Source organism: Polypterus senegalus, chromosome 3 (genome assembly GCF_016835505.1).
Source record: "Polypterus senegalus isolate Bchr_013 chromosome 3, ASM1683550v1, whole genome shotgun sequence".
NCBI lineage: Eukaryota > Metazoa > Chordata > Cladistia > Polypteriformes > Polypteridae > Polypterus > Polypterus senegalus.
Window position 1 is genome coordinate 226072139 of NC_053156.1, and position 24250 is coordinate 226096388.

General features: G+C 38.9%; 1 protein-coding gene across 3 annotated transcripts; it reads left to right on the forward strand.

Annotated features, from left to right (window-relative positions):
• Nucleotides 1-3374: 3374 nt before the first annotated feature.
• On the forward strand, nt 3375-19186 carry mkrn4 (makorin, ring finger protein, 4). Of its 3 annotated transcripts, none has more exons than XM_039748638.1 (8): nt 3375-3445; nt 9788-9916; nt 10032-10297; nt 10545-10702; nt 10781-11022; nt 11117-11227; nt 12810-12930; nt 18629-19186. In XM_039748638.1, exons 1-8 carry the CDS (start codon nt 3387-3389, stop codon nt 18791-18793), a joined length of 1251 nt encoding a protein of 416 aa, XP_039604572.1. In that variant the 5' UTR covers nt 3375-3386; the 3' UTR covers nt 18794-19186. The 3 variants fall into 3 exon arrangements, with proteins under 3 accessions (XP_039604572.1, XP_039604569.1, XP_039604571.1); XM_039748635.1 differs by lacking the exon at nt 3375-3445 and adding an exon at nt 6727-6863; XM_039748637.1 differs by lacking the exon at nt 3375-3445 and adding an exon at nt 6727-6863 and having other exon boundaries at nt 10784-11022.
• The last annotated feature ends 5064 nt before the right edge of the window (nt 19187-24250 follow it).

Here is a 24250-nt window from a genome sequence, read left to right on the forward strand (position 1 = left end):
AAGAAGGTTTTGGATCTTAAGAAAAATCCAGTCTCAATAAATTCTACACTGAAATTCTTAATTGAATGTCTCCCTCAGACTACTAACAGTAACACAATGCCAGCAACACCAGACAAAACGACAATAGATCCAATATGCAGTTGTCAGTATAAGTGGTTATTGAGTAGCCTTATGTCACTGAACGTACTGATGTGAATGTCTACTCCATGACATTTAAAGCTGCTCACCCTCTTCACTGTGTCTCCCCTCCGATGAAGATGTCAGTGTGATCTGCCTACTGCTTCCTTTAATTGATGACCAGCTCCTTACTCTTTCTTACATTCAAGGAGAGACCATTGTTCTGGCACCACTGTCACCTCCCTTTTCTTCAGGTCATTCCATCATTTTTGATGACCAGACTTTTGAGTGTGGTGTCATCAGCAAAATAAATTACTGAGTCCAATGTCTAGTTGCTTGCTAATTGGTCTTGGTGGAATAATGGTGTTAAATGTTAAGCTGTAGTTTATTAACAGAACTCTGGCATAGCAGTTTTTTTTTCTGTTCAGGTGTACTAGGATGATATGATGTGCAAGGGAAATGGCATTCTTTGTGGACTGGTTGTGATAATGCACAAGCTGGAGGTAGCATAAACTTTATAAAATATTAACCTAGAATTTCCCAGGACCTGTTTCTCAAAACATTTCATTGTAATTGAAGTGACTACTCCTGATTTATGGACATTGACTTGCTAAAAAAATTCTTCTTATGTTATTCCCAAAAACAGAAAAGGATTAATCATGCAGTGCAATAGGCAGTTACAGAAAAGGCAGTTTGCTATCATCATTAAAGTGAATATTAAAAGTATACAACCTTCTGGGTTTCACCAAGGGTGTCATGTATCTCATGTAATCTTTTAATTGGCTAAAAGGTTGAAGGTAAAGGCTGGTGGACATAATGGAAAATTATTTGTGCTACAGATTTTTACATTTCTGAGCTGAAGGATACCTTTAATCTTTTTATAAAGTTACAAATTATTTAAAAAATATATTAATATCAAGAATATAGCATGCTATTTATTTGAAAAAAATCAATTTTTTGTATGGCATTCAAGGGATTTCTTGTTTCAGGGTCATATTTTGCTATGCATAGTGGTTGGCTAACCTCACTCATACTACTTTGGTTTGGACCCCCAACCCCAATAATCAAAATATTTTAAACGGTAATAGATGCAATTATTTTTAATTTCTGTCTGACAATTTTTAATTAATGATCATGTCAATGGTTGCTTGGTGGATTTAATTATCTCCAAGATATAATAACATCCAAGCCTGTATAATCCAATTCAGGATGAAGGGGGGCTAGAGCCTATCCTAGCAGCACTGGGTGCAAGACAGGAAAAAGCACTGGACAGGGCACCAATAAATCTAACACACACCTCTTTGGGTATATGGGGGGATAAGGGGAGAACACCAGGCGTAGGCTTCAAACTCTCAACGCTGGATTGTGAAGTGGTAGCACTACCCCACCAACCATACTTCAAGGAAACATTAAAAATTAATTTGACTAAAAAGCTATTTCATTTTCTGATTTTTCTATTCTGAAGAAACATATTGATCCAACAATTAGTGTACTTTCCTTTTAACATTGTAATTTTGACATCTGCTCATTTTTATAAACACTATTAATTATTTGATTACTATTGTTCAAGCACAATTGTTCATCATATAGCATATATGTAATAATATATGTCATATAATAATAATAATAATAATAATAATAATAATAATAATAATAATAATAATAATAATAATAATAATAATAATATGCCAGAGATTCAGTCTTTGAATAAAAATAGAAATTGACTGAAATATACATTATTATGGCGGCACAGTGGCGCAGTGGTAGCGCTGCTGCCTCGCAGTTAGGCGCCCGGGTTCACTTCCTGGGTCCTCCACTCCTCCCGTGGAGTTTGCATGTTCTCCCCGTGTCTGCGTGGGTTTCCTCCTGGCGCTCCGGTTTCCTCCCACAGTCCAAAGACATGCAGGTTAGGTGGACTGGGGATTCTAAATTGTCCCCATTGTGTGCTGGGTGTGTGTGTGTGTCTGCCCTGCAATGGGCTGGTGCCTGCCTGGGGTTTGTTTCCTGCCTTGTGCCCAGTGCTGGCTGGGATTGGCTCCAGCAGACCCCCATGACCCTGTAGTTAGGATATAGTGGGTTGGATAATGAATAGATAGATAGATAGATAGATAGATAGATAGATAGATAGATAGATAGATACTTTATTAATCCCAAGGGGAAATTCACATAATCCAGCATTAAGTAAGCTTAATAAAAAAATCTGAAAAGAAGAAAATGCAATTTTCAGATACTGTTTGTGTGCAGCGTGCATGTTTTCTATGTCTGCATAGGTTTTTGCCAGCATCTAAAGATGGACCCAGTGTGGCTGTTTGTAAAAATTTGCATATGCCCTGTGATGGACTGGTGATCTGCCTGAGCTTCATTTCTGTTTATTATGCTGGAATAGCATCTCTCAATTCAGTACTGGATTAAGCAAAGTGGAAAACATGAAGATTTAATTTCTGACAACAACATTTCTGCTACAATTTTAAGAATGCAGCTTTTGTATAAATACTGTAATGAGTAAGTAAATCTTGAAATCCCAGTACTATTCCTTCAGTACTTTAAATTCAGAAATGTAAGTTTACCTTAATATTTGTAATAAAATGTATAGATAGATAGATAGATAGATCATTAACCCCCGAGAAAAAACTAGATTTACTTACAGTCACCAACAAAATCGAAGAGGTAATACTGAGGATTACACATACAAATATTTCAGGAAATGTAATGATTAGTGTATTGTTTGTTTCTTTGCAGAACAAACAATACTGGATTGTTGCCTTAATTACTCCTATATAAAATGCTTCTTTCAACAAAATAAGCTAGCATATTAAAATAAATGTTATAATTAATGAAAAATATATCATTTTTGCATGTTGAAAACAGTACAATGTAACATTTGTTGTCACTATATCATATGTACATTTAATATTCAAAGTAGGGCGTTTTTCTAATACCCTCGATTGTTTAAATCATTTACAATAGGAATGAAACAGTTTTCATGAACATTAAATTATACGTCTAACGGCTAACATTTGTATTGTACTTTAAATATAATGGTTTTGACTTAGTGTAAATGTCATATCATTTACTTTTATTGTTATAATTGTTGCCGTGTTGACGCTTAGCTAAAAGATATACAGTATTCAAAGCATATTAAATAAAATGTAAAATCGCCTCACAATATTGGATGTCTGGAGCACACCGGAAGTGACGTTGCTTCCGGACGCTGTATATAATTCCATTCACCGGTCTTTGATCAGATAGTGGCTAAAGGGAAGGCAGCAATGGAATCTAGGGCAGCAGCTGGAGACGCTCCTGGGACTGTCAGTGATCGCCTATGCCGGTGAGTCCTGAACTAGTTGGTATACATCCATGATGCCAAAGGTTGAAGGGCTTGTCATCTCTAACGTTTATTTTACTGCAGTAAAGCGACTTTTTAAAAATTAATATTACCTAGTGTTGTGAAATAAGTATTATAGTGATGCTTTTTGTTTTCCTATTGGCATCGTAATTTGAAATATTTTCGCATCTGAGAAAAGACTCGTTAGCCAAAGTAGGTTTTTTGTCGCAGCATTAAGCTTTGTCCATTTATAACTGAGGTGTAACGTTTTTGGCTCCAGCGGCTCTAGCAAGATACGATATGCCATCACGCCGTGTCTGTTTGTTTTTTTAGTGTGCTTTTGTATTGTTGGGGGGGAAAGCGCGTAATTGAAACTTTTTCGTCATTGTTTCCTTGGACCGATAATAAAGTTTCTCACCTGTATAGCGTGCGGCTGCCACCTGCTGTAAACCGGCGGCTGCCACTTACGTTGCATAGAAAGAGGTTTTTAAAGTAGTATCATCTAACGGCAGTTTTACTAGTGTTGCTACCATTGAGTTTTCGGAGCTTAACGTTGATTTGACAATTGCGTTGCGAACAGTGTAATTCTGAAAACGCGAGTGTCTGCCTTGCAACTCCTCCTATCGCTTTTTTGTTATCCAAGTGTTTGCCGTGTTAGTAACCGGTCAACGCAAAACGTCGAACATTTGCAAAGGACTATTTATTTATTTAAATTTCTACCTTTTTTTTTTTTATTCGACTATGACCAGGAATATCTAATATTACATTCACTTGCACAGTCATTGCTGCCCAGTTGTCCTGCTGTGTAACGAACGGTATTAGTTTAATTTTACCTTCAGAGTGGTCCACGTTATGGCCCCCTGGTGTTGCCCTATATTTTATCAAGCGTTAGTGTTTATGACTCTGACCCATCAGCTAAGTAATTTTCATTTATAGGGTCCCTTAGTCAAATCTTTTTTTAGAAAGTCTCTTTGTAGTTTTATTTCTAAGTCTTAAGGACAATTAACGTTTCAAATCCACCTAGAACGTATGGGGTTTCTCGAGGTCTTGTTTTATCAGTTGCCCACTTTAAAATCGTTAAATGGTGAAACTATAGATTGGCAATAAATTGCGCTTTTTTTATATATCCTTGGATTCATTTAAAATATTGACAATCAAATGACCATCCTCTCCAGTAATTATAAATCGGTCTGTTCCGCTTAAATTGTTTAAATGTGCGTGAGTGAATGCACCTACCCACTCCAGTGCTGTCCCTAGCATTCTTCACTGTGCTGTCGGAATGAGTTCTGTTGTATTAAAACGCCCCTGTTAAACAGTAATTTAAATGCAATGATCAATTTTAGTTTTTTCTCCAGTTTCAGGACAGTAATTGGGTTGTGGTGACACAAGATTGTGAAACGTTTAAAAATGTTTACAAAAGTTTACGAACTTGCTGAGCAACAAAATTGTAATTTTAAGTCTAGTGCCTTAGCCGTTATTAACGCCGCTTGTCCTGTTTAGAGATGACATGCGTCCATCGCTGCATTAAACTTGTTTTTTAATTGAGCTGACTACGTTTGGATTTGCAACTATCCATCCATTTTCCAACCCGCTGAATCCGAACACAGGGTCACGGGGGTCTGCTGGAGCCAACACAGGGCGCAAGGCAGGAAACAAACCCCGGGCAGGGCGCCAGCCCACGGCAGTAAATTGCAATTAGTCGAAACTAAAGATTACATATCTTGTACTAATTTATACCAAAAACGTACCTCCCCATGTAGTTAAACATTTGAATACCAGCTAGCAAGCTAGCATTCCCTTAGTTTGTTTACATAGTGAATTTGCTTATGTAAAAGCCCCAACTTTTTAAATTGAAAATATTGTCTGTTGATTCTCCCCACCTTTTTAGTTTGCCATACAATTTCACTCTAACACCCTTCCATAACTAATTTTTAAGTTTGAGTATACCATACTGAAACCATAGACCTACTTGATTATTTACCCCATTGGTTTTCTGCAAATTATCTAAACAACGTTTACCAAATTTCTTACCCTGACTTAGCTTTTCTATTTTCTTTTTACCCCTAATCCACATTTGGAGCATTTGATCAGTCTTTTTTTTTTTTTCTTCCCACAAGTGAAGTGCACAATCTAATTTTCATCTCTGCTTCCATACATTCATTTTCTATCTTTTCCAGCTCCTAGCAGTGATAAGCCACTGTTAACTCTGGCTGTTTATTTTGGGCGGGGAAGCAGGAATGGGGGCACTCACCCCCATCCTCCACTGTGGGTCGGCTTACAGGTCACAACGAGAGAGAGAGAGCGCGCACACGCAGGGCTGGCTTTAGGCTGGTAAAGCTGAAACTGACTTGGTAGGTACCTGTGCCAGAGAAGCCCCCTCCAGCTTTGAAGAAAAATGCCCACCAGAATAAGTGTGGGCAGAGAGCAAAACAATTAAGTAACCACAAGGATTCAGTGCTGTAGCTTTTACAGAGCAGAATAATGAAGAGAATTTAAAATAAAAAATACCTTCAGCACCCCTTTACCTTGCATATGGGCACATGGCACACATCAAATGAGAAGGTGATACCTGTCATTGGTGTACACCCATATGGATACGTTTGCCCAAAAATGTCAATACACTAAAATATCGAGCTTCAGAAAAACCTGGCTGTAAAGGTCATTGGAGGGGTGAGGAAACTTTAGCATTGAAGACAGGTCGGTCTTCTACATACTGTAGGAAGCCTTTAGAAAATCTTACAATTTGTTTCTTTGAATGAGATTTTTTTCTCTATACAAGACATTTGTGGCTCATTTCAACGTGCTTTACATCCAAACGCAAGCTAATAAATGCGGATTGTATTCAATACAAGAGAACTGTATCAATGCCTGATGTCCAGTTTTAAATCTGCCCCCACCAAAATGGACCTGCTAGTGCCCCGTGAGTATATAGACCGAGCTAGAAGTGGATTATTTTTGGACTGCATACGTTTATCAAACCTTGCATGTCTTTGTACTAAAAACGAATCTCTGCGAAATCGCCTAGTGGTGGGTCTGAATGGCATTTGTATAGAGAGGCGGAGAGTCTGTTGCACTACATTTTTCTTCCTACCAGTTTCCTCTGCACTGTGGCTAGCAGCATTCAAGTACAACGGCCGATTTTTAGTTTACCCAAAACATTTCGACAACTTCACGACTTCCTTTGAAAAAGGCGCTAGTTTTGCAAGTCTCCACCTGTAAGCCCTGTCGTTAAAACTTTTCGCCAGTGAGCTTCAGTCGTATACGACGAAGGCGGGGCCAGGAGAGTTGGGTCAGGAAGTCGGGCTTTGTGGCCATAGCTCACTGTTTTAGTAAACACGATGGAGCGGGGCGCTTATGGTCATCGGTACGCGAACTGTCGGGCTCCGGCTACTACCAGATCGGCACGCCTTCCTCCGTGCAGGTAGGAAAGGTGTAACAGTATCGTAAATTGTTGTCTTCTATGGCATTCATTACGAGCGTAGTGAAGTTGGCAAAAACTCTTGGCAAGGGCACCTGCCCCTCCCCCAGCCCTGCACTTGGAGGGAAGTCGTAGTTCGTAGCAAATAACGCGGCATCGCTGTGAACCCAGTCTTCGTGAATCGATTATGTGAATTATGTACTTTTTTTTTTTTTTTCCCCTCTCCCTGGCATAAGTGGGCCACCTTTTTGTTGTCTCTTGACTGACACGGTTTCGCAACGTTTCTTGCCTCGTGGTGTTCAAAATGAGGTGTAGGCTACACGCATGCGCTTTGAGGGGAGCTTCAATGCAAGTTATTTGCTGTTTCTGAAACGATTGGAGGTGCAACATATTTGACGGTTTTTGTTCTGTTAGCTTTAAAGTAGCATTGGGTTAGGCAACAGCATAAAGGGATGCCTAAGAGCACCTGTAACAACGGTATCAATTGTATTGTGGAATGGTGCTGCTTCAGCACCGTCGGATGTCAATGTTGGTGTGATGCACAGTCCTTTAGTCCAGTGTTTCCCAACCTCAGTCCCGGGGGCACACTGGCGGCAGGTTTTTGTTCCAGCCAGCTTCTGTTTTTTATTGGACTCCTGGGCTAATTAAGTGTTTTTTCCCCAGGTTCTGTGTTTTGGGAACAATATAGAAATTGGGAACCAAGTTTGGTTAAAAAAAATGTGGTTAAAAAAAATATATAAAATTTATTAATGTACCAAAGTAGTTATATGGGAATGATTTTCTTTTAAAAATTTTCATTTTGATTTTCATTCTACTTTTCTGTGTTCTAATTGTTTAATCCATTATTTACTAATTAGTGGGTCTGATGCTAAAATAGTTGCAGCCTTTAATTCAGTGTTTGCCAGCATGTTTGGTCTGCTCATTTTAATTGTCATTAATAAGATACAATGACTGCACAGAGAGGGCAAAATATAATGAAATCCACAGTTAAGCCCTTAAATCTATAGCAAATGCAGAAATATTCCTAAATGTCTTATAAATATAAAACATGCTGCTGTGCTTTTCTGAATGTAGAATAAAAATACCAGCTAATTAAATGAGATCAGTTTTACCAGGTATTGTCACTGAATAGGAATCTGGTTGGAACAAAAACCTGCAGCCACAGTGGGTCTCCAGGACTGAGGTTTGGAAATGCTGCTTTAGTAAATGTTAAAACACTTTGTGTGTGTGTGTGTGTGTGTGTGTGTGTATATATGTGTTTATTTATATTAAATACACACTCACTGCACCCTTGGTTAAGATGTGTTCTTAGGCGTCTAATTCTATTTTTTTTTTCTTTACCAAAAAAAAAATAGGCTCACAACACAAAAGAACTCCATCCTTTAATTGAAGTACGTTCATTCATTCATTGGGAAATAAATCCCACATTAAGAAATACATTTTTTTTTTTCTTAATCGTGTGCCACAATTATTGGCATCCTTAACCATTCCTGTGAAATGTTATTGAAGCATTTTTGTAATTTCTAGTTTAGTTTTTACAGTTGATCAGAGTAAATTGGAACTTATAATTAGTAATGACTTCCTGTGTCACTGGGATATAAACACGACATGACAGAGTCCTATTGCTCTTAGCCACTCCAACATGGGAAAGACAAGAGAAAATGCTGTTCAAGTAAGGCAGATGTGTCGACCTTCATAAGTCAGGTAATGGCTATAAGAAAATAGCTACTTGCCAAATCCTGCCTGTATCTACAGTCGGAGGAATAAAGTGTAAAACAATGGGAACAGTGACAAACAAGGCTGGACGAGGACCCAAGTTTATCTTGCCACCACACACAGTGATGAGGATGGTAAGAGAAGTAAAAAATTCTCCAAAGCTCACAGTTGGAGAACTGCATCAAAGAATGGTATCTTGGGGTCACTGTCTCCATGACAACCATAAGACACTCCATGCCAACATGCTGCTTGGGACACATGCAAGGAGAAAGCCTTTTCTCCCCTACAATCACAAACGTAAATGTCTGGAGTTTGCTAAATGGCACTGGGGCCTTCAACTGGGACCATGTGCTTTGGTCAGACGAGTCTAAAATTGAGCTTTTTGGCAACAAACATTCTAAGCGGGTCTGGTGTGAATCCAAGAATGAGTACGCGGAAAAGCACCCCATGCCTACTGTAAAGTATGGTGGAGGATCTGTGGGGCTGTTTCTCTTCCAAAGGCCCTGGGAACCTTTTTAGAGTGGATGGCATCATGAACTCCTTGAAATACCAGGACATTTTAAATCTAAATCTGGTGGCCTCTGCCAGAAAGCTTAAGATGGGTCGTCATCGGATCTTCGAGCAGGATAATGACTCTAAAAATGGCAAAATCTACATAAAAATGGCTCCGCAGACACAAAATCAAGCTCCTTCCATGGCCATCTCAGTCCCCAGACCTCAACCTCATGTGGGGTGAGCTGAAGAGGAGAGGACCAAGGTCTCTGGAAGATCTAGAAAGATTGTGCAAAGAGGAATGGTCAAATCGCTGTCTCTGTATTCTCCAACCTTGTGAAATGTTAGAGGAGAATAAGAGCGGTCTTGCTGGCAAAAGGAGGTTGTACAAAATATTAACGGCAGGGGTGCCAATAATTGTGGCACACGATTTCATGTAAAAAATGTATCTTATTGTGGGATCTTTTCTTCCCCCCACTGAATAAATGTACTTTAATTAAAAGATGCGGCTTTCTCTTGTGTGTTGTGAGCCTTAGTTTTTTAGGGGAATATAAGAATTTATTAGAAGCCTAAGAACGCCTCTTAACCAGGGGTGCCAATAATCGTGTGTGTGTGTATATATGTATATAATATGTATATAATATAATAATATAAAAAAACCCTTGCTGAATGTATTGTGCCTGTTTTAAACTTGACTTTTTTTTTTTTTTTTTTTTAAGGCATTTTCTAAATGGGTCTTGCCCATTTGGTCAAAACTGTCGCCATTCTCATGAGCTTCCAGCATGGAAGTCCTCTCAGGTTTGCAGATATTTCCAGAGAGGGGGATGCTGGTTTGGTGACCGCTGCAGGTGAGGCACTCTTTATAATCCTATGTATGTATGCATGCAAGTTTGCTCCTGTTGGCAATTGTACTCTGTTTTGGTTATGGTCTTTTTACTCAATTGTGTCCTGCTACCTTTTTAGATATGAACATGTCCTCCAAACTGATGGAAGTTTTCTGGATAGCAGACGACGGTCTGCACCTGTTATCCACCCTGTTTTGAGTGGAGAAGCAGCAGAGACCCGTCGTGGCTCAGAGCCATCCATTCAGCAAGTACATGGTACCTATGCTGGGAGTCGCCGTGTGTCCGAACCTGCTGTTGCAAGCCTGCAGAGAAACTTTGAGCGCTTAAGCACAGAATATGAAGAGCCTACAGTGGCTGAGTTTGTCCCAAGGATACAGCAGCCAAGTATGTGGTTATAGTTATGAAATGTTTATAGTCCAAGTGTGTCGCTAGGATCTGTTAAGTAATACTAAAATGTGGTGTGGATATTTGTGTTCTGTCCTGGTCCCATTCTTATAAATGGATTCAATTGGATTCTCATATTTTTTGGGCTATGCCTATCATGCATGTTTAGGCCCTTATTTGTAATTTAGTTTTGGAAATGGTTTGTTTGGAATGAATCCCTTCATCCTACTCCAGTCTTTCCTTTCAGAACTGGAAATTCTGAGTGCTCGGTCAACACTGCAGGTCCAGAACGGAACTTCCCAATGCCACACCCGGGCAAAATCCACATCTGCCCATGTGCCTTATAATCCTGTTGGGAACATCACAGAGGAGAATGAAGATTTGAATGGCTTGCATGCTTCTAAGGTGTGTGTGCATGCACCGAATTTGTTTTAGAGTTTAACTATTTCAGTGAGACTGTTAATTTTGACTCATGCCAATCAGCAGGGAGAAAACGTTGATACCGCTGGGTCCCAGTGCAGAACACAGAATGTAGGTGTGACAGCAGCAGAAGCTTATGAGAGGAGTAAAGATGTGACCTGTGGCATTTGTATGGATAAAGTTTATGAAAAACCTGCACCTGATGACCGTTGCTTTGGCATTCTTCCCAACTGTAATCATGCCTTCTGTCTGAGCTGTATTGTCACATGGAGAAAGACCAAGGACTTCCAGGCTGAAGTCATAAAGTAAAGCTTTTTTTTTTTTTCTCCAACGTGTAAAATTCCTGATCTGCTGTGAATTTTTCAAAATGCATTTTTTTTTTTTAATGTGCCTCACTAGGTCCTGTCCTCAGTGTCGCGTGAAGTCTACTTACTACATTCCATACAAGTACTGGGTCAGTGATCCAGTCCAGAAGCAAAATCTGATAAGCAATTTCAAGGAGAGGTCTGGGTAAGTTTAGTGTACTGTTGCTCTTGCATAAAGGTGGTGGTTCAAAAGCATTGAGGAGTTGGGCAGCTGCACTGAAAGGGAGTCTTTCTAGCCTAAGGTGGCTGTGGTACCTTCAAATTGGCTATAGATTAAGATTGGGAAACTTTTTTTTTTTTTCCTTTCAAAGGGAGTTTGAGTTTCTTGCAAGTCAAGGCAACTAAAATCTGACTACTTTAGGTGGAATGGGTTTTAATGAATCTTATGGTACCTATGTAATGTTGGCATGCTTGAAGAAAAGTAAGACGAGCAAAATGACACACAACTTTACTCTTGTAGAAGGTTTTTTTCCTTCTGTGTTCTTTGGAACATTAATTCTCTTGTGCTGTGTGCTAATCGGCCGCTAGTGTTTTTATTGGAATTTTCAGCCAAAAAACATGTATGCTCAAGTGTATCTTAAAGTGGGAACTAGATTTTAGGCAATGTTTTGGGAATCCCCTACCATTCAGTTTTATCTGCATTTATTTTTTTTTTTCTTTGTTTGCAGTGCCCATTGGGGGAGAAATTTTAAAGGTCTGGTGTGTAGTTTTTTTTAGTACCAAATAGAAGAATGGAATTTTAAGTTTTCAGTGGCAGTGAGGTTGAGCTAAAAAGCATACTGTGCACTGAACATAAACCTGTATAAAACCAGCTAATCAAGCATATAGTGCTTTCTCACAGCATCCCATTCACATTGGGTCCATGACACAACTGTTTAGTCTGATTCGAGCAGCCTATTGAATGCGAATGCAGATAACTGAAATCGTAGCATTTCATATCTAAACACAAGGCCCCATTCTAAAACTGAAGGTGCTCAAAAATGAACACAACCCAGGAGAAAATAGACCTCACCCCCTGCAAATATGAGGATGTTGCCAGTGAAGGTTCTGAAACAATGGCCCTTTATGTAATCACAACTGATTTGTAGTTGCGTTGAAGTTCATTATTGATGAGGGAGTTTATGCTTAAGTGGGTGCTTGCAAATGGCAAGATAATCCAATGTAGTGAATGCTATCTGTTAATGACTAGACCAGACTACAGAGCCTTTTGTCATAGACTGCACTTGGGGATTGAGTATCCTGTGACTTCTGCTAAACACTGTGCATATACCAAGTATCTTATCCTGCTTCACTATTGCTATATTATGACTGTTTTACACTATTTGCGCATTACCTCCCACCCCATTGTTTGATGGAGCGCTTTGTATTCCAGCAAATTGTATGACACATGCACCAGCATGCATGTTGGTATCCCCATCTAAATACTTACAGTATACTCTTGATAAATTCAAATTAAGTTTCAGCATGGAATTGATGCAGTTCATGAGCAAGTGTCTTTTTGGTTAATTAACATTGTGTTCAGACATCTGTTAGAAAATTGTGAATCATGATGATGCCATGCAAATATGAATCATAAATATTGTCCTTTGTGAAGTTTCAGAATTCTCAGGATAGGTATCCTGAATGCCAGAGGAAATGTGCTTTGGTAGCTGCTATGCTTTTCTGTTTGGGCTACTATATGGTGAAACTGTTGGCTTTTTTTAATTTTATTTTTTTTTTTTATTTAGGAAAATAAAATGCAAGTTTTTCACTCGCCATGGTTGCTGTCCTTTTAAGTCAGAGTGCATATATCTACATGAGATGCCCCAGGGTCACAGGCGCAGGCGGAGGCGAAGATCTGCAACCCAGGTAAGTGAGTGTTGTCTAGTGCTTGCTGAATAGTCTATTCGTGCTGTATATGGACCCATTAATAAGTGCTACAGCGAAGATACTTTGTGGCCTCTCGGTGCGCTTGATTAGGTTGTCAACAGACTTGGAAATTCTTGTCTATTTAGATGAAAATATATTTGTTTGTGTACAGGTAGGTTGCTTCTGCATCTTACCATGGAAACAAGTTGTGTGTGGGGGGGGTGTTTTTTAAATTTTTGACCAGTGCCTTCCAGACGGATCTTTGTAACTTGGCTAGCCTTAAACATTTTTGGGTGGATGTAAGGGGCATTTTAAACTGGCTTGATAAGTGGCATGGGCTACTAGTTGAATGCTGTGCGGCAATAGAAGACACGATCAGACTAGTAGGATGGGTGGCAAGGGATCTTTCCTCTTGACTCCCCCCAACCCAGACATGTTTAATATCCATCATTTTTAGGCATGCTGTCATTTAGTGTGTCACTGTATTGGCTTAGGTAGCTAATTGTACATTGCTGACATTGAAAAGGTGCAGGGAGTGGGGAGTTAAAAGGAAAAATTTTGAATTGTTTAGGTTTGGCCTTTCAGTTTTTTGCAGACTTATCTATTAAATGGAAATTGCTTTACATTTAAAGTTTTTCCTGTAATGCTGTGCGTTTTTTTTGAATTGGATGGCTCTCTTCCCCCCCCTCATTCACTGGTCAAGAGGCAGATCTTCAAGACAAACACTGCACTGTCATTCCTGTTTACAGCCTTTCCAGCATGTATTTTTTTGCAAAAGATCCCATTTAACCATACAAAGATATGTAGGTTATGTAACAATTTCTCTTTCCACCCTTTTTTCACATTTTATTACCCTTGTCCAGAATTGGTGTAGCTTGAATATTCATGTTGTATGTTCTCTACTAAAGCAAGATTAAAAATTTCTGTGCCACTTGTACAAACTGTGGAATAAGTAACATTTTTAAAAGCTTGAGTAGAGTATTTAATGAGTCTGTGGTAAAGTATAACAAGGAAAGCATCCATGAATCCATTGGTACAGCTACACCTGTGGGTGTGAAGACTTATTTTTACTTGTGTTGCAGTGCAGTATAATACAGTAATTTGCATAGTGTTTAGTAATATCGCCAGTACAGGCCTGTCTAGAATTTAAGTTTACTGATAAGGCTTTTTGTCAACTGTACAGTATTAGGTGAGGCAGGGGACCAAAATATGGGTGTTTTGGGGCATTTGTTAGGGTTCCTGTGCCATAACCCTGCAAATCACAAGGGATCACTGTCCCAAACTATGTGGAGGGTGCAGCTTTAAGGGTTGCTAATTAAGAAACTGATCATTTAAAATTACAAATTGATCATGGAAGGTGTGTAAAAGGGGTCTGCCAAATATAGCAGCATTGCAGAGGATGTTTGGAGTGTAATCTCAAGATTAGTGGGAAGTTAAACTGTTGCATTATCTATAGTTTGCCTTAATCTTGTTAAGGATTGTTTTCATATTATAGCTGACTAGTTCCATTGTGCAACAGTTGTGGCAGTAAATCAAATCTTATTTTTCCATTTCATATGGAGCACAATGTAACCAGGGTAAAGAGAACCCTGTCACCAAATTTAATTTTTGGTGTTCTCCCATTCCCAAATTGAAATTAACTGAAAATCTCAAGGGACAATTTACAGAAGAGAAACAAGGCTAGGACAGCTCATCCCCACATCCCCCCCTTCCTGTTGAAGTCTTGTCACTTGTGCTTGCTGCTGTTCTGCTTTTCGTCAAGAGTGGAATTTATGAAACTGCATACAGAACACGTTAAGATGCACCTGCTTAAGCTACCTTGGCAAAATCGTTAAATGAGCTAATTCCCTAAAGGTAATTGCAAGTTGTGAGTGACATTAAGTAGTTTTATTTTGCACCTTTTTCAATTTCTAAGATACCACTTTTCAGTTTGAAAACTGGACAGGGGTTTTTTTTTTTTTGTTAAATCTTTGAAAGTGACTTTTGATGTATTCAAACTGTACTGTCCATAACATTCCTCCCAAAACCTCCACCAACACCCCATTAAAACTTGGTAGTTTGTGATTAAGACTTCACTCAACAACCTATAGGCTTTGCGATCAAGACATCACTGGGGAACTTCTAAAGGTTCTTCCTCCTGAGCCCCATTCTCTGCTTTCAGGTAGAGATTAGATTTACAGGAGTAAGTGATCACTAAAATGGCAATGCTCATTGTTGTGGTGTGCATTTTATTTTTTTTAATCCCTCTGCAATATGTTTAGTGCCTTGTTTGTCCCAAATTCATATCACCTGTAGAACAGTGACTAACTATCAAGACAGTCCCCACCCTTACCCACTATAATTACAAGCTGTCCTCTTTGCTGGTAGTGCCCCTTCAAGCTGACTGGCCTTAAGATTTGATGTTCCCGTCATTTAGAGATTAAATGCACACAACTAGGAGCCAAGACTAATTTAAGGCAAAGGACATTGGCCATGGAATGATTTGTCAAATAAGACTGGTTCTATAGAAATGCATATATCGTATCCCTTTTGAGACTTTTGGATGAAGGAGCTATAAAGAACCATAAATTATGAGCCCGTTTCAAACTCTTTACAAAAACCATTAATTCTGCAACATTACTTAACCCTGCTGCCCACAGAAGTTTGAATCCTAGCAGTGCCACTGTGTGGGGAATTTTTGTGCTTCCCTAGCTATGCATTTGCCCATGGGGGTCTCTCTCGCACTGTGGGTTTTATTTTTTTAAATGTGTATATACTGCATGTATCAAAGGTTACATTGGTCTAAATTTCCACCATTAGTCACTAAGATCACTTTATTCAAAGCAAAAATGTGTGCTTTTAGCTTTCTGTTCTAAAACTTTTCAATAACCACTGAAGTGCAAGTTATAATTGGCTTTAGGACCCCCACCTGTTGTACCAAAAATATTACATAGGTGGGATCAAGAGAGGAATTTTTTTTTTGTTAAACTCGTACCATGTGTCAAAGGACAGTGATCATTGACTTTAATGATCACACAGAGAAATTTTCAGCTGAGCTTAAAGTATTACGTTTGTGTACATTGGACTGATTAACACAGCTACCATCCTTAATTCTCCATGAGTCTAAAGGTATTTTTCTACTACTAGACTACATTTCTTCCTGTCTCATTTCTGACTTCTGTGTTTCCAAAATGTTCTGTATTAAGTCCAGGGTTTTTTTGTTTTTTTTTTTCTGCCACCTGAATTTGGACTCCATTTGGGGTCCTAGCACAGGGTCAACCATTGTGCAGTGCCCCTGGAGCAAGTTTTTAGGTTAAGTGCCTTACTCGAGGGCCTAACCGAATAGGATCACTTGTAACAATAACTGAGTACAGTAATGCCAAATTAATGAAGGCTTAGTGAGGGCTCTCCATTTCACCTTCCTGCTTGGAGTCCAGAAATATGAAGAGATCTGTACAATTAATGAATGAGGTACATAAATCTGCAAGTCTGCATTGCACACTTTGTTTTGGCATGGAGATCAGTTTCACAAATAACCCTGACATGCTTGCTGCAATAAATTTAAAATACGGTTTATAACGAAGAATTTCTGCATGTTATATAAAATAAAATTGCATTTTTTTTTTCCTCTCTCCTATAGGGGGGGAACTTCTGATCTTTTTGAATTCATGTGGTTAAGATGGTTGGCATTTATTTGATTTAAACTTATTTTGCCTGCCCTGTGGCATTTGTTTGCTCGGGGCTAGTCTACACTGGCGTAATGCCCCCACTCATAAGCAGTTGATGCATGTATGAAATACTGCTGTGCACTTAAAGTTCTAGCAGTTGTATTTCCTCCTAAATACTTTAAGGTTTATTACCTTTCAGTTACAGTAACACCAGTACCCTAATGCATTAGCTCGCTTTATCCAAAGTACTAAATTAGAATAGTTGAAGCAGGTGCATCTGTGGTTCGGTATAAACAAAGGTTGGTTCCTTTTTTGTCTGCCTTAAGACATGTGAAATGATTTAGAGTGCTTTATTTTTAGGACCTTGTGTCCTCCCTTTGCCTTGGCCATACATTCTGGTTACAGACCATATTGCAGTTTCTGAGGTTCATGCTCAGTGTCAGTCCTCTGATTGCTAGCAAAATGACACAGCTGTCAGTCGGTCTGCAAGATGAAAGTGTGGCTAGTTTTTTAATTATCCAGCTACCATTTTGAAGCAAAACTGATCGCTCTAGCCTTTGTGGCCATACTCTATAGGCATTGGGGTCTATGCTATAGAGCAGCCGTTCTGGCCAGGTTGAGAGCAGTGAGCTGGTGGTGGAAAAGGCCTAGATATAGGGTGTACAGAGTTTTAAAGGAATGGATACCTTGTCATTGGTTTCTTGGATGCACATAAGGCTGTCCTTTGAGTGGAGGCTGGAATTTGAGTTTGGGTTCTGGGATGATACCTTGGAGAGCCATCTCTGGTTGTCTCTTGGCTTGTGATTTGAGCATTTTATCACTGCTCCGGGGTTTATATTGTATTGTGTTGCAAATCCCAAGGACGGGGCAAGAATAGTTACCGCATGCTAATAGTTATCTAGTGGTGTAACGTACAACAAACTAAACTAGGATTGGCTTCAGAGCCTGAATTTGCTTTTGCTTCAGTGCGTCTTCAGACTGGAATTAAAATCTTAGGATAATTTTGGTATTCCCATTTGTAAAATTGCTTCCTTACCAAGTTCTTGGTATTTAAAAAAATTAATGAATTGCTTGGTTTTAACCAATATCCGTAGCTAAATGGGGAAAATTACTTCAGTTTTCTTTTTAATATGGTAATATTGCTAGTGATATTTTTAGTCTCGGAGCCTTCACCAATCAATTGCCATTTTTACTTTAATTGGACTCAGGCTTGTGGTAGCAGTTTTCCCTACAGACAATTTGGGCTACATTGAACTACATATTGTAACCGCTTTTAAAATATGTATTGTAGCTGACTAATGCATGAAATTGTATTGTATTTGTTTGGATATGACTCGCTGTAACAGGAATGTTATAACAGACCCTCTTGGATGAAGTAACTAAAAATGACATGCTCCGACCTTATTAAATTGGTACCCAAACAAATGAATTTTACCATGTGTACATGTTCTAACGTTTTCAATATTGGTATTGGAATTTTTGCAGATTACCCAATTTTATAAATTGAAGTGAAACCATTATCTGAAATAAGTTTCCATATTTGGAAATGGTTGGAAGTTTAGTTATCTGAACAGTGTGGTTGTAAAGCTTAGTTTAGAAAAGTTTTGGATAACCTTTAGCTTATCTAAAAGCCAATCAGGGTTTGGGGACGCCACACAGGTTAAAGTCTCTGGGTAGCTAAGAGGATGTTATGATTGAAATTGGTACCCATTTTTGGATATGTAAATCGACTTAAGGTGAAGTTCTTCCTACAGCTGAGTTGTAGAGATCCAGCAATCAGGAGGCTTTGCTATCTCTGTTAGAGAATTGGAATGTTAATGACATTTGTATAATTTTTTTTTCAAAAGAGAAAGCATAATCGGGTTTCTGGGTAAATGCTGCCACATCTTTTCTCCCCAGCCCCATACCAAAGGAAGGGTTTGAGTTGGGTCACAATTTCTATCACCCAGTTATTTGGACATGTAAGCATTTCATGAGTTCTGTTCATTTTTATTCACATGCGCTTTTTTTTTTTTCTCTCCCCTCCATCCAATTTTATTCCACTACACCAGGCCCGGCGACTGAGCTCCGATGATTCCGACAGTGAGGGTTTCAACATTTTGCAGTATGCCATTGCACTTGCTCTATTACATGAGGTTGATGATGACCTTCTGGAGGACTATTTCCATCGGCGTTATTTTCAACTGTTTCTTGATGATGACTTTGATTCAGACTGAGCCTATAATATATCTAAGCAGTGACCTCCACTGCCATTTCTGAAGTGATGGCAAGTTGTAAGTTGCACAATGCTAATGCCTAGTTGTATTAGGGGATTGGGGTGCAAATGTTAAGTGTTGTGTGGTCTTGTGGAGTTTGATGCAGTTTGTGCCTTGCTGATTCTTCCTCCTAGCCTGTCTCTACCTCAGTGTGTGTTTTTTCTCTCCCCCCTCTAAATCTAGAATCCTCTAAATCTTGGCCCACTTCTGTGCTGCACATCTGTTTCACAGTAATTTGGTAATTTTCTCCTTGTAATAAATATGAATTATGTTTTTTAAGACTTGCCCTTTTTGGGTTTTTAATTTGATTACCCTTTGTGTGGGTATAGTTTGTGGTTTAAAAAAAAAAAAAAATGCTAATGTAAACAAGTTTTTGGTTTGAATGTCCTGAAAGCTGGCATTCTCACCCACTTTAAGATAATGACACCTTTTTTCAATGAAAGGCATTCGGCCATCTTACCTGAAGTGCATTTTGCTTTCAGATTTCTTAGACTGTCAGGTTTTGTATTGCACCTTTTTTACATGAAAGACCACTTTGTTAAACACTGACATTTTTATTTCAAGCACCTGTGCAGCAGCATTGTCTGGGTCAACCTGGATACACGTATTTAGGTTTTCTTAATTGAAGTCATCGGTGCATCTTGAAAGAAGGTTACCTGTTCTGTGTTTTGAACCTCAACAGCAGGTATTTCCTTCTGAGGGAGTGTTCAACCTCTTAATGCCATGTGTAAAGTAGAATGATTCTGATAAAGACTGAAATGTTTTGTCTATGCAAAAATATGTTCACAAAATAAATGAAATTTCACCTGTTTAATGCGGTCTTTATTAAAGTGTTTTCACCCTCCTTAGGGTGTGGTTTTAAAAAAAAAAAAAAGCATAAACCATTTCTTTCAAAGATTGCTTTGAGTTGCACATCCCCTAACTAACACTTTTGCTTGCTTCTGCCATGTCTTATTTACATCAAACTGCATTTTCCAAGCATTCACCCAGTTAGTATACACTTAACAATATCTGAATCTGTCTCAAATATCAGGGAGTAATGATTCCAGCTAATGTCTTTAAAACTGCTGATGACTCTAACCATATAGCATTTTTGTGGTGTTCTAACTAGTTTCATTTTATGGTTTACCCATGACACTTCTCCCCCCCTTAACAGGACCTTGTTAATGAGCGGCCATATTGAATTTTGAGAAGCAAAAAGTTAAATCTATCAAAAGTTTGAATCGCTTTTGACTTTGAAAATACCAGTGCTTTTTAAATAACTTTAAAAAGTCCGCTATTCTGTAAATTTTTTTTTTTTTTTAAAAACCATCTTATTTTAAATAGTGGTTATTCCAAATGGGCAAGTAGCTGGTCTGTTTGCTCGGACTCCAAAGGAGTTTTAAAAGTTGCATTCTTGTAAGTGTTTACAACCTTTTTGCTGCAGGAACAATAACACCATATGGGTACACACCTGAACCCTCATTTTAGAGGGGCTTCTGCCACACCTATTACCAGTTGTGCAATGTTAAGTGCATAGCCATGCAGTTGACATTGACACAACTTGGCAGTATTCATACTAAAGAGCTTAATGACTTTTAAACCGCCATCATAGAATGCCATGTTTGCCAAAAGTCTGTTCTGCTACATCTGCCTGATCAACTTTTAAATGCTTCATGAAATGGGATTCTATGAACAAACGGTTGCCATTGCGTATAGTGATTAGGCAGTTGCACAAGTGTCTGCTGGTGTGGTCTGATGGATTAATCCTGGTTTGGTGGGTGCCAGGAAAATGGTTCCTTCCAGACTGCATAGTACCCACTATAAAGATTGGAGGAAGGATAATGGGCTGGTGGTGGTTGTCAGGGTTGGGGTGAGTCTCTTGATGCTAGTGACCAGTTCCAGCATACAAAGACATTTTACACAGTTGTGTGCTTCCACCTTTGTGCCAAAAATTTGGGGAAGGCCCTTTTCTGTTCCAGCATTATTGTACACACAGCCAGGGCCATAAACACCTGGTGGAACTTGAATGGTCTGCACAGAGCCCTGATCTCAACCTCCTTGAACCCTCCTGAATGTGAGCCAGGATTAAGCTTCCAACATCAGAATATGACGTCAACGATGCTCTTTTAACTGAATGGGCACAACAATTGTGGAGGCTGTCATAGTGACAAAAGCAGGTATGGAAGCAATTTCATTTTAATGCCCATGATTTTTTTGAATGGGATGTCCAAGATCATACATGTGTGGTGGCTTGTTGGCCACAAGGTTTTGGCTATATAATTTAAACATCTCCCTACACAGATTGCCACCCTGTGAAAGTGGTTTATATATATATATATATATGGTTTAAACATCACACCTGTGGTGAAATTTGCCTTTAAAGTCAAATCATTTTATTCAATCCTTTCTGAATACAGCTATTGGGGGAGAGAATTTGTGCTTTGTGTATACTGTATATGGATTAAGCTACACCAGAAATGGGGGGGTGACCTTTCTAGTGATTTGTAATAACTTCAGCCATGGTATACATATGCTCACTCTTGTTGTATACTTTACATATATATTGTAATTTGCTCGTAAGGCCACACATGCACATTAAGAACGTGAATGAATAGCCCAGTATAAGCGGCACATGGGCTGTCTTTTCACAAGAGAATTCACACAGATTAAATATAATTCGAATTTTATTTTAATCCTACCATTTTATTTTTTACTTACGAAAGGTGCTATTACTGCTGAGTATGATGTGCTTTGAGAGGAAAAGCCACACCAACAGCAAATCACTGGATACTTTTTTTTTTTTCTCTTCCAAGCCAGGACCATGGATGCTGAAGTGAAATTATTACAGAATATTCAAGATGCAAGAATTACCTTATACAAAAATCCTGACCTTCTCCAAACTTAACTCGGGCATGGGCCAGCAGCATTAGGTACAAGGTCATCACTGGCCCCACAGCCATCCATACCTCTCACAGGCCATTGGGCAGGTTTGGCACCGATTAATATTGGGGTGTTGGATTTGAATCCTGGATGCTGGATTTATTAAGGCAAATGCACCGGGCGCTGCACTAACCAATGAAACCAACAGTGTCCAGGAAGTTCCAACTTCATTTATCTACTTGACAATTACTCTTCTGGATTGTAGCATACTTTTCTCAATCTTTTAGATCCTTAATAAAGGTTTTAAATAAACTATTCTCAGTTATATCAATTGGTCTATAAATTATTAAATACACAAACCTTCCTTTTTGTTCAAATTAATCGCCTCTTGTCTTATCCTACAATATTTCAAACACCAGACCACGTAGTGTTCTAATGCTTCATTAATTCCACCATGCTCACATTTTCCTGTTTTATGCCTGCTAATATAATGACAGTATTGAGACAAACATGTCGTCGTCCTTCTTTCGGCTGCTCCCATTTGGGGTTGACACAGCGGATCATCTTTTTCCGTATCTTCCTGATCTCTCTTTTCCTTTTAATTTCTTCCCTTTTTTACTCTAGGATACCATTTATTTTTATTTCTTAGTGATGGTTTTAACTAATATAAACATCTTCCCTTATCACTACTCCCCCAAATGCCTTGCCTTTCTGTAAAAGCTGCCTTTTTAATTATACGTTTAAATTCACATTAGTCTCTGTTCTAAACAAAGTGTTTTTTTTTTTTTAGCTATCTTATCTCAACAGTCCCTACCATACACCCCTTTATGTGTAGAAATCTACAAACACTTCACAGTTAAATTATTTAAATACAATCCAGTTAGGACCTGTTTTACTTCAGATACTAGATTGTTTCAGTTTGGTGTTTTTTCCATAGTTTAGCCCTTCAAACATCATGAGTCTGATTATATAACTTGAAATACAAAGGCTATTCTTTCAGTGTCTTTTGATCCATCAGTATATAGATGCCGGTCATAAAATTAGAATATCATGACAAAGTTGATTTATTTCAGTAATTCCATTCAAAAAGTGAAACTTGTATATTAGATTCATTCATTACACACAGACTGATGTATTTCAAATGTTTATTTCTTTTAATTTTGATGATTATAACTGACAACTAATGAAAGTCCCAAATTCAGTATCTCGGAAAAGCAGAATATCAATTAAGACCAATGCAAAAAAAAGGATTTTTAGAAATGTTGGCCAACTGAAAGGTATGAACATGAAAAGTATGAGCATGTACAACACTCAATATTTAGTTGGGGCTCCTTTGGCCTGGATTACTGCAGCAATGCGGCGTGGCATGGAGTCGATCAGTCTGTGGCACTGCTCAAGTGTTAGGAGAGCCCATGTTGCTCTGATAGTGGCCTTCAGCTCTTCTGAATTGTTGGGTCTGGCATGTTGCATCTTCCTCTTCACAATACCCCATAGATTTTCTATGGGGTTAAGGTCAGGCGAGTTTGCTGGCCAATCAAGAACAGGGATACCATGGTCCTTAAACCAGGTACTGGTAGTTTTGGCACTTTGTGCAGGTGCCAGGTCCTGTTGGAAAATGAAATCTGCATCTCCGTAAAGTTCGGCAGCAGCAGGAAGCATGAAGTGCTCTAAAACTTCCTGGTAGACGGCTGTGTTGACCTTGTACCTCAGAAAACACAATGGACCAACACCAGCAGATGACATGGCACCCCAAACCATCACTGACTGTGGAAACTTTACACTGGACCTCAAGCAACGTGGATTCTGTGCCTCTCCTCTCTTCCTCCAGACTCTGGGACCTTGATTTCCAAAGGAAATGCAAAATTTACTTTCATCAGAGAACATAACTTTGGACCACTCAGCAGCAGTCCAGTCGAGACGCTTCTGACGCTGTCTCTTGTTCAAGAGTGGCTTGACACAAGGAATGCGACAGCTGAAACCCATGTCTTGCATACATCTGTGCGTGGTGGTTCTTGAAGCACTGACTCCAGCTGCAGTCCACTCTTTGTGAATCTCCCCCACAGTTTTGAATGGGTTTTGTTTCACAATCCTCTCCAGGTGCAGTTATCCCTATTGCTTGTACACATTTTTCTACCACATCTTGTCCTTCCCTTCGCCTCTCTATTAATGCTTAGACACAGAGCTCTGCGAACAGCCAGCCTCTTTAGCAATGACCTTTTGTGTCTTGCCCTCCTTGTACAAGGTGTCAATGGTCGTCTTTTGGACAACTGTCAAGTCAGCTGTTTTCCCCATGATTGTGTAGCCTACAGAACTCGACTGAGAGACCATTTAAAGGCTTTTGCAGGTGTTTTGAGTTAATTAGCTGATTAGAGTGTGGCACCAGGTGTCTTCAATATTGAACCTTTTCACAATATTCTAATTTTCCGAGATACTGAATTTGGGACTTTCATTAGTTGTCAGTTATAATCATCAAAATGAAAAGAAATAAACATTTGAAATAAATCGGCCTGTGTGTAATGAATGAATATAATATACAAGTTTCACTTTTTGAATGGA

Coding starts and splice junctions, on each gene's coding strand:
- mkrn4 (XM_039748635.1), top strand. CDS start 6,781: ATGGAGCGGGGCGCTTATGGTCATCGGTACGCGAACTGTCGGGCTCCG. Junction 11,023..11,116: donor TTCCAGGCTGAAGTCATAAA/GTAAAGCTTTTT, acceptor GTGCCTCACTAG/GTCCTGTCCTCAGTGTCGCG. Junction 11,228..12,809: donor AATTTCAAGGAGAGGTCTGG/GTAAGTTTAGTG, acceptor TTTTTTATTTAG/GAAAATAAAATGCAAGTTTT.